Below are 10,856 nucleotides of genomic sequence, written 5' to 3'. Positions count from 1 at the left end.
ATTCGGATATTTCTGCTAAGGCGTCCCCCCCCCTATATATGTTGTTTACATTCATACATCTACAGCTTGATGTGATCATGGATTTTGAAAGAAGTGATCCGCACCACATTTGAATCGTTCTACTAACGAATCCGCGGACAGAATTGATCCAATACATTCAGACTGGACCACTAAAAGAACTCCCGCTGTAGATTCAGGTATACATAATAATAAACAAGTATAGGATGGGAGACGCTGGCCCACCTTTTAATTTTATTTCCCCGTTCCATTTGGAAGTAAACAAAGAACATTTTAAGAATTATGAAATCGTATCTTCACGACTACCATAGACCGTTTTTAGATGTTTAAAACACGATCAGGAAAGTTAAATAATATGTGCTAAATGTGTTTCATCTTACCCCACAGTATTACACAAATCAAAAACACTTTGTTTAATATAATCTTGGTGAAAAACTGTTAAAATCAAATAATTTTTAATTGAAAATTGAACCTAGTTTTAAGAACCATTATAGTGCGTAGCCAATAAGAGCGGAACCTATATCTTTGTCGCTTTAAAAACTAAGAAACTTGCATGAATACTATAAATACTTTAATGTTTTTATCGTGACTTTATGAATGAAGCTAAAAAATACAAGTTTGCTACAAGTTCGAACGTAAATACCATGTTTTTCACAGATACAGATAGCGAAGTTTCTACAGCCGTACAAGAATCGCTTGGTGACATTGGATGTAATATTCACATGGATTCAGACGACGCGCAGAGCTACGTAGCCTACACACGGTGCGGGTCCGTGTATACCAGCGCTGGCGGTTCTACATCTCCTAATAACATTACAGCAATGTGTCTTGAAAATATGGATTGTTCAGAACTCACAGAGGCGCATTGTCGTGACGACACGGGGCAAGAACGGGCAGTGGAAAGTCATAGGCATTCTATGACACCCCAAGCTAGAATCGAGGAACTGCATAGTCTTATTTGGGAAAGACGAGGAGCTGAACTGGGTGGAACTCAACTGGCAAAAGCCAATCCCACGTATTACACCAACATTGCAATACACCAGCTTGAAGGGTCCCATTTCCACAATACACTGGCGTGGAACCAAAAAGCCTGCAGCGGCGCCTCCATGCGGCGTTTGCTTGCAGAGCCAGTGTCTTTTACTCACTACAATGAAAACATAATGGAAACCAAGTTTCAAACTTATAGCAATGATACAATTTGTAGCGCGCAGGACGTAAACGGAGACTGTTTGTTTTCTGTGCCCGAAAATAACTCACTCGATGCCACTGAATCGACAACTGCTAGACCCAACATGGCTCCAGTTTGTAAGTCTGAAATCTCAAATTTAAACGCCAATCGTAGACAAAGTCCTACAGTTCAAACAGGCGTTAATGACCAAACGCAAATGATCGAACAGCACGAATGCCGCGTGTGTCAATGCGTTCCGCAAGTCTCAGCAACCCATATGGAATGTAAAAGACAAGACGAAGTTCAAAACCGCCGTCGACGACGTACAGAATCATTCAAATCAGTCGACTCCGGATTTCCGACATCGGACGAGTCGGTTTCGCCGCCACTTTCGCCAAGAGATTACACGGCGCAAATAACGGATGCATCTTCGAGCACGAACGGACCGTTTATGAAAAACGTTTTCGTTGTAGATACTCATGTTACTTGCTGCAAACGTGCGTGTGCTGCAACCAACGTTTGTGACGTCATAGACACAGTAGAGACGCGTATGTTAGAGCCTATTGCTCGTTCCCCTCAAAGCGAATGGCTTGATTCCAGCTATTTGAAGCTGACAGCATTGAACAAGATGGCGAACAGCAGCATTACTGAGTGATACACTGTTCTGAGTTGCGCTGGCTGAGTGTCACAAACCTGTAATCACATTAACTGAACAAAGTTCGATTGTAAACGCCTGTACTAACATAAAGTTCCTAATCGTAGCTTTTCTTATTTATTTGTAAACTTAACTAAACGTGCTATAGGTTCACATCGTTTATATAATACCTTCATATAAATTTATACATTGGAACACATTATCTAATAAAGAATGACGATCTATATTTGATTTTAATCTTCTAAGTTTCAAATGTTGCTACAATTAATTGCAATTGGAAATTGTAACTTCTTACTATATCCTCGCGTTCTGACGGGAAAACGACAGTCGTTATTTTTTTTTTTGCCGCTCAGTGCCAGCTTACGAGTTACCAAGTATGTTACTTTGTGGGTGATTATTTTTCCTTTTTTTATGTGACAACTGGGTTGGAGCAATTGCCGTTAAGTGTCTTGCCCAGGGACAAATACGCCCACAACAGTAGCAGCGAAGAGCCATTATACCTCTGGGTTACAGGCAGGCGCTTTGCTACTGTACGGCGCCGGACAAATTTCGTGGAAAATGTTTATGTAAAACAAACCAACCACAAAAGCTAAAACGTCAACCGAATACAAACCAAAGAAATCTAGCGGGTGTTTACAGCAACTGTGGCCGAGGTTATACGAAATAATGACCGTTTAGTCCGCGGAATTATTACGACAATATAGAACTATATAGTAGGGTGGGGGAAGATGGGACACCTTTAACACGTATTATCCAGATATCCTGATCGGGATTTAAACATTTAACAACGGTCTATGGGAGTCCTGGATACGTTTTATAGTTTTTTGAATGTTTTTTGTTTACTATCAAATGGGACGAGAAAATAGAATGAAAAGGTGTCCCATCTCCCCCCAACCTACTATACATGTTCTGTTGTGAATGGGTGATAAACAGGTCCTAACGTAGGCCTAGATTAACCAACTTGCAGACTGTCTTGTACAAATAAATTGAGCTAACAAAATGCCAAAAACAGCGGCATTATGACTCTTTATAATCTTGGGGAACGTTATTCGTTTCTTCATCGGTCGCATTTCAGCTGGTAAGTTTATGTTAAAACCTTAAACAGTTATTTTTCCAATTTATTTCCAATTTCTTTATTAACAACTGCAAGTTACCTTTATTTACTGCTGTTTTACCAAACAAGTAACAAAACTATCTAAATTCTGTAGACTTTCAAACATACGTTCCATCTTAATAAGAAACGACATGATATCTTATTTCTTGCTATTTGGAAGCTTACAAAAAACGAGCTCATGTTCTTAAAACATTCTTGGTTTCGGACAGCCAATCAAATTACAGTATTCAACCCATAGAAATAGTAAAATGTAATACGCCAAACTGGGGTCTAAACCAAAATGTATATCTACGAAATAAAGCGTTTTGTAATGTTTTTTTTGGCCTGAGATCCGTTTTTTTAAATGGCTGAAACCGCATATGCTAACAACTCGGTCTGTCGGTTAGATAAATAGAGCAATTGGGGAGTTAACTTTGTTTCGTTAAAACTGGAAAAACTGTCACGGCGTTTTGTTTGTATTCTGATTTACAAATGAAAAAAGCGCAGTAACTCAGTACGTCATAGTGATAGCGCACACTCGGCACGGCAGCAAAACGTTTTGAGCAATAAAAGAAGCAAATCATATTTTAAAATAAACAAACGGAAAAGCATCAACTTCACAAATAGTTTGAGCTGAGGCCTATGTAGACAGTCATAACGGGTGGAACTGTAGTGCATATAGTAAGGCGATAAAACTTTGTGTATATCGTATAAGAGTAGATATAACAAAAGGGTTCTGAATACGCGAGTATGCGGATGTTAAATCATGAACATGCGTTTCAGGTATGTCAGCGCGGTACGGTTTTTGTCGGTAATCACTCAGCATGAATGTTTAAGCCGGTGAAATTGTTTGTGGCCCGTTCTGTTACTAATGGTGCAAATAAACACAGCCATTATCAAAATACAAAGGATGGACACGAATTCAAATTATTCTTTCAAATCAGTCGGTAAACAAATAACGAAAACGGCGCTCGCGGCAAATGAGAATGTGCGATTTTAAAACTAGAATTAGAACGAGTACTTTAACAACTGTGTAGCAATGTTTTAAAATTATAAAGTATTATAAATGTAACGCGTGAATATCATTAGTTTATTTATATAGTAATAAAAAAACGAGTTCGCGCCTCCCTATAGGAAAGCGCATGCTTATCCACGGTCTGTGGTGTTAGTACATAAAACAGAAGAATATATTGTAAAGCAGATCTCAGATCGCTTGCAGTGTTTAAACTTTGCACGAGTTGGGTATGAATCAATCATACTTGTCGTCATCCGCGGCTCGGTACAGACAACATGTGAAGATGAGAGCTAGAAGCTGAAATGGTGGACAAGAATTAGTATGTAGATATATTGTTAGTACATTTAAAGTTTCCACCTCTTAAAATATACTCTTAAACTCACTGTACCGAAAACAAAGCATAACTTGTATAGTAGGGTGTGGGGAGATAAGACAACTTTTCTTTCAACTTTTTTCGTCCCACTTAGCAGTAAACAAAAAAAACAATAAATATAAAACCGTATCCTCACGACTCCCGTTGCTATTTATTTAAAACACGATCATGATATTTGAATATTATGTGCTAAAGGTGTCTCATCTTACCACACAGTACTATATATATAGTTTGTATGGGTGTTACACAATACCACGTTGATCTAGTTATATGTAGCACGCCTACCTCAACTAGGAGAACACCCAACGCAGTCCCGCCAACAGCCCAATAGTAAGCCTTCAGTTTTGTCTCACAGCCCACAGAGTAGAAATAGCCAGGAACCTCAGCAACACACGCGGTTTCATTTTTGATCGAGCCAGTAGTAGTTAGGACATTTCGGGCGCAACAGCTTAGTGGGAAGGGGTTCACTTTGGGTGTCCAGGTCGTTTCGTTCCAGTCTCGGTAGTTGGTAAATCCACAGCATTGAAACTGGAAGATAAACGTCGATTATAGAAGCGTCCACAAAATAATGTCTCGTGGTTACTTATCAAACAGTCACTTATTTCAGGTTTTACGTTAAATTTTGTTAAATAATGTGAAACGGTATATAAATAACCCACAAATCGCCCACAAAGTAACATACTTGGTAACTCGTAACAGAACATACGTGTTAGAACGACTGTTTCCTACGCGAGGATAAAGTAAGTTACATTCGTTCATTCATTTAGCCAAGCAAGATGTACCAAAACAAATTAAAACCGTTGTACGCTTTCCCATAGTTCATAAGACAGTCCGAAAACGTTCATATATTACATTAGTTGACAAAAACCGTGTTATTGGTATAGCATAGTGGAGAAGGATGGGATAACTTTTCATTCTATTTTCTCGTCCCATTTGGTAGAAAACAAAAAATCAAAAAATTATAAAACGGTATCCTCACAACTCCCATATACCGTTTTGTTTGTTTAAAACACGATCGGGATATTTGGATATTATGTGCTAGAGGTGTCCCATCTCCCCCCAACCTACTATTCAATCAAGATGTAACAAGAGAAATAATAATTCTTTCCAATAGCTGTACACGACAATCGGAAGCTGCCAATATGGTATTCGCTTTACCAAGAATATTCTTATTAGGTAAACCTTACCACTGCTTGAAGTGTGTTCCAGCCTGTCGTAACTGCGTCCGTTCCATTTTCATTAAACTTACTCATGGTGCCTAAGGCAGCAGGACGAACTCGATCATAATACACGAACGCCAGGATTCCACCAACGATTTGGGCGAGAAAGATGATCAGAACGATCACGAAGAACTAGAATAAAAATTTAATTTAATAACTAATGCCTTTACTCGTTAATCAGATACACATGAACGCCTATATAACGAGAGTTTTAAATTTTATAACATATAATAGGGCGGGGGAGATGGGACACCTTTTCATTCTTTTTCTCGTCCCATTTAGTACTAAACAAAAAACATTTAAAGAATTATAAAACCGTTTCACCACGACTCTCAAAGACCGTTGTTAATTGTTTAAAACACGGTCAGGATTTTTGTAAATTATGTGCTAAAGGTGTCCCATCTCCCCCTCACCCTACTATACATTTTTTATCTATATTTTCAAATTCGATAGCAAAGTAATTAACGTACTGTGCCAAGTAAACAACGGTTCTCCTTAATTGCCCCACAGCACCCGAGAAATGCAATGACGAAAAGAGCAGCTCCTACTGCAATGATGATGTAGACTGCGTTGAGGATCACTGAGTTGGATGCGACGATTGTGCTGAACGAGTTTCCATCAACAACGATCCAGATACCGAGCCCAAGCAGAGCAGCTCCGCATAACTGTGCAAGCATACATACTTTGGAAAATAGGAAACTGTGTAGGCCTAATTAGATACACTATGGAAACTACCAAAAGTGGATGCCATTGTACTGAATTAATTTAAAACTTACTGTAGCGATTACAGACTGTTTAAATTAAAGTGAAAATGTTACATGTGATATTGACCATCGTGGAATGGAACACACCCCTTTTTTACAAAATCTATTCATAACAGGTATTCCACATACATAGCATATCAAGCCTGCAGGGAAGTGTCTGTTATCGTGTTTTGATTTTAACTGTACATAAATGGCAGTTCCCAATTAAAGCAATTATACGGAAACTCATTTCAGAAAGTTAAAGCACTGTCTGTCACGTTTCGACATTTTCAAGAATGATGTATATGGTAAATCAGCTGTCATGACGCAACTGCCAACACCATACGTATATAGTGACAGACGAGTTGCTATTTCATGACTTCTGAGTACTGCACCCTCTCCCTCGAAGTGTTTCCATGAAAACTACGTCACTGACCGTACTGGTTACAATCTACGTCACACAACTCACCATAAACAGAAGGTTGAATACAAACATGGAATATTTCAGACATTTCAAGCCGCCGGTCATCATTTTTCTTGTTTCAGTTTTTAACAAATTATAAAAAGCTTATTCAAACACCTAAAAAGTAGTTTTTGTTACTGAATTTTGTCTCACTGATGGTAAACCGTTTAGCCACCCAGTCTGCAGCTATGGGTAACTTTTAATTGTGACTTAAACTCCAGGTTCACATAAAATTATTCGTATGACATATAGTAGGGTGGAGTAAGATGGGACACATTTTTATTCTATTTCTTATCAAATTTGGTAGTAAACAAAGAACATTAAAAAAATTATAAAACCGTATCTTTGCGACTCCCATATAGACTGATGTTTATTCTTTAAACGCGATCAGAATTTGGATATTAGATGCTAAAGATGTGCCATCTTACCCCACAGTACTATACTATGCAGCCAAAAATGCAAGCGGGTTTGGACTCACCACAATACAACAAAATAAATAACCATAAAATAAAAATTGCGAGAAAACTAGATTTCCGCATGGTATACACCATTATCAAAACAATGCGTAACTTTACTGAAATACTTGATTTTAACTACATACTGCTAATACATACATGCGTATGGCGTACAGTGCAGACCCTTATAAGCCAGTTGCCTTGTACTCGTGTCTAATCTACTTGTCTCCAATAATAAAACTACAAGCTATATACCACCCAAAAGAAACATTTGACGTCACGCTAAATCAGAATGACTGATCTAACCACGTGAATAAGCGCGTCACGTCTTCTACGTAAAGCACATGACATAACCACGTGATGGAAAGAAGAAAAAAGTCAAAAACCGAAAATTTTCCACTTCAAAAATTGTTCTCATAAATAAGCTACATAACATATTTTGCTGTAGAAAGCGCCTAGAGCCTTAACCGCTTTCATGCACCACTGCGTTACTTATAACCACACGCTTGTGCTGCCTGAGTTAATCCCAGTTCAAGAGATAGCCTTTGGCCGTTTTATAAAAAGGTGTAAATTTACAGATACATATACAGCCTTTTCGCTCGAAATGAATGAATATAGTAGGGTGGGGGAAGATGGGACAACTTTTCATTCCTTTTTCTCATCCCATTTGATAGTAAACAAAGAACATTCAAAGAATTATAAAACCGTATCCTTACGACTTTCACAGACCGTTGTTAATTGTTTAAAACACGATCAGTATATTTGAATATTACTAAAGGTGTCCCATCCTTCCCTCAGTACTCTATGGCATTTTCCTACATTCGCTTTTACGTTTATACACATAGCATTTCGACCGAAACAATAAGACGTTATATACACGCATACTATTTTCCAACACTCGCTTTGAAACGAATGAAACAACCACTACAGCGGTACCGGATAAAGCAATGAATCATAGAATAGTTAAACGTGTAATAAACATACAAGCTGTTTACCGTTTATACTATCAGTGTTGCGAAGCTATTCGAATCGTCTGGTATTTTAACTAAGATTCCCTTATATTTAATGAAATTATATAGCCGTGGGGTAAGATGAGACACGCTTTCTTTCTCTTTTATCGGACCATTTGGTAATAAATAAAGAATATTTACAATAATATTTACCGTACAGTATCACATCTTACCCAGTAGTACCACACCTTTCGTAATATATCGGCAAATTAGACTTTCTCTTCCGCCTACGCGGGTTGTTTTATAAACATAATACACAATATATACATAAAATTAATTGCAAATACCCAAACGTCGTCGGGTTACACTTTTAATGACAGCGCTACAAATAACAATAACACGCTGAAACAAGATACCAAATGCTCGCTGCGGTTACATCGGTTCGACTGGAACCGCATGCATTACGGGTTGCTTTATTAAAACCGGGCCTCTCCGAACGGTCAATCGCTCTGCAGTTAACTTGCTGAAAAGATAGGTCGCTGGAGACCTCATTCTCATCAAGAGGAGCTCCCACGGCGCTGACGTGTGATAACTCAACTAACTTTTGGACCTGCGGGCATAGACGTGTTTTATACCGTATTGAACTGCCCTGTGTCAAACTAGGCAAGTTACTTTGCACTTTGTGACATACGGTATATTGTAGCTTTTGCACTCCTGGTCTAGGTACACACCAAAGCTGAACCGTTGGTTTTTTAAGCCCTTTGGTCATCCGCTTTACGTGAAAAAAAAACAATACGATCGCAAAGGTCAAATTAGATATCATTACAAAGTCAAGTAGTAATTAAGAACGATCTAAATTATGGCTGTTTGCCGAACTTAAAATCACGTAACTGCGATATCGTCAATAACGATGGTTGGCTACTAAGCAGTCTGTTAGGTTTCTTACTTTTATTCAAACACGTCAAATACTAAATTTTAAAAAACGAAAAGCAAACGAAATTTTCTAAATAATGTTACCGCTTCTAAAATCTCAAAAATACTTGAAAAATCGTCATTCAAACGACGTAACTCAACACTCATGGGCACGAGTCAGAATTTAGTCATAAGCGGTCTGACCGCGTTGCGCGAGTACTCGTTTATATTCTAATATAGACTTTTAAGACAACGCCTCACAACAGCATATAATAACGTCACAAGAAACCGTCTAGAGCTCACGTAAGCCTTTTTTCTTCGAAACGATTTTCAATGAAAATACCATAAACATCATTCTGTTTTGAATATATTAACTGTAGCGTTTTAACCGCCATTGCAGTTTCCGCTCGTCTTAGTTTCCGCCAACACAATAATGAAAACATCAACATGTTTCTACAAAGACAACAACAGCAACAATAGGTAATGAAAAGTGTTCACAAAATCAATAAGAAGAAAAAGCCAGCAACATCAACTCATACTCTGTATACAGTAGGGTGGGAAAGAGGGGACACCTTTTCATTCTATTTTCTCGTCTCATTTGGTGGTAAACAAAGAACATACGGAAAATTATAAAACCATATCCTCACGACTGCCATAGACCGTTGTTAATTGTTTAAAACGCGATCCTGATATTTGGATATTATGTGCTAAAGGTGTCCCATCTACCCCCGTTCTTCTATATCTAATAACAAATAAGAGCTTAATACATTGCTATGCAATGTGTCGCTACCTTCAAATAAAGTATTAAAACCTTTCTTATAAATAATAAAATCCAACAATTAAAACCAATCTAGTTATCATCTTTAAATCGATGCACAAAACTAAATACTGTAACTATGCCCCAATAAAGCGCTGTCTTTAAATAGACTGTGGAAATCTAGCGTTTGGAAGCTGCTCATCAATTACACTGCGCGTATTCAACAAGGCACTTCAAAGCGAGCATGACAGCTTGTAATAAGCGCTAATAGTTTTAATTGGTGGTGATGACGTCACTGATTAGCACGTGACACAGTGTTATGAATAGCTCACACTGCAGCGGAAGTGGCGAAATTACAGTAATAACCTGTTACGTATTTATGTTCATAAATATACACAGAATGAGGCAGTCGTGTTGACGCATCAACGAGGCATGTACTTATATTACCAAATTACAGCCGCCAAATATATATAGTATGCATATTACATATATACCTTCCCACTCAACTCAATACAAACGTACTTAACATGCTACTGGGCACAGCGTATATGACCTGCACCTGCTTCAGGATTTGATTAATCATTTGAAATTTCGTTTAAATTGATTTTGCTGACGTATTGCTGCATATGACTGTTCGTCATGGATGACTGAAAAATTGAGAAGGTCCAGACTGTATCTGCTTCCTTTAAGTAACATAATACCTGTCATCAACATATGCGAATTTTCTTGCAGGCTACTATGTGTGCGGCAAACCAAAAGTCACTTCCTCAAGAATTTCTAATTTATATAGGCGTACCGGCACCAGCACGTATGGTATAGCCTATATAGAAATCGTGGACGTCCTGAAGTCATTTACTTAAAAACAATGTTACAATTTTACCAGCGAACTTTTGTTTACCAAATCTTAGATTTTTTACATTCTGCATTCGTTTAACCCATTTTACTATAAAAAATTCAAGTAACTTTGTACAGTTCTCACAGAAGCTGTTCGTATGCTATAAAAATGCTAGCTGGCGATACTAAAACGGGTTAAG

General features: G+C 38.0%; 3 protein-coding genes across 3 annotated transcripts in view; 2 read left to right on the top strand and 1 right to left on the bottom strand.

Moving 5' to 3' along the window:
* LOC113474735 (serine/threonine-protein kinase nekl-2-like) overlaps positions 1 to 70 on the top strand; it is a 1,666-nt gene extending 1,596 nt beyond the window's left edge. The window contains exon 3 of the mRNA XM_026837007.1: positions 66 to 70. Coding sequence (XP_026692808.1) covers positions 66 to 70 — 5 coding nt within the window. The remainder of the gene's footprint in view (positions 1 to 65) is intronic.
* Positions 65 to 2,074, top strand: LOC113474790. Its single transcript, XM_026837220.1, has 2 exons — positions 65 to 197; positions 676 to 2,074. The coding sequence occupies exon 2, from the start codon at positions 741 to 743 to the stop codon at positions 1,839 to 1,841; it is 1,101 nt and encodes a 366-aa protein (XP_026693021.1). The 5' UTR covers positions 65 to 197; positions 676 to 740; the 3' UTR covers positions 1,842 to 2,074.
* A 1,318-nt stretch (positions 2,075 to 3,392) lies between these two features.
* Positions 3,393 to 6,886, bottom strand: LOC100184001 (tetraspanin-18-like). The gene is made up of 5 exons (XM_026837232.1): positions 6,755 to 6,886; positions 6,013 to 6,207; positions 5,510 to 5,674; positions 4,608 to 4,850; positions 3,393 to 4,246 (listed from the first exon to the last, which is right to left on the bottom strand). The coding sequence occupies exons 1-5, from the start codon at positions 6,815 to 6,817 to the stop codon at positions 4,184 to 4,186; spliced, it is 729 nt and encodes a 242-aa protein (XP_026693033.1). The 5' UTR covers positions 6,818 to 6,886; the 3' UTR covers positions 3,393 to 4,183.
* Between the last annotated feature and the right edge of the window lie 3,970 nt (positions 6,887 to 10,856).

The sequence above is a fragment of the Ciona intestinalis genome, chromosome 12 (assembly GCF_000224145.3).
Source record: "Ciona intestinalis chromosome 12, KH, whole genome shotgun sequence".
NCBI lineage: Eukaryota > Metazoa > Chordata > Ascidiacea > Phlebobranchia > Cionidae > Ciona > Ciona intestinalis.
This window is presented reverse-complemented; position numbering and strand designations above follow the sequence as displayed.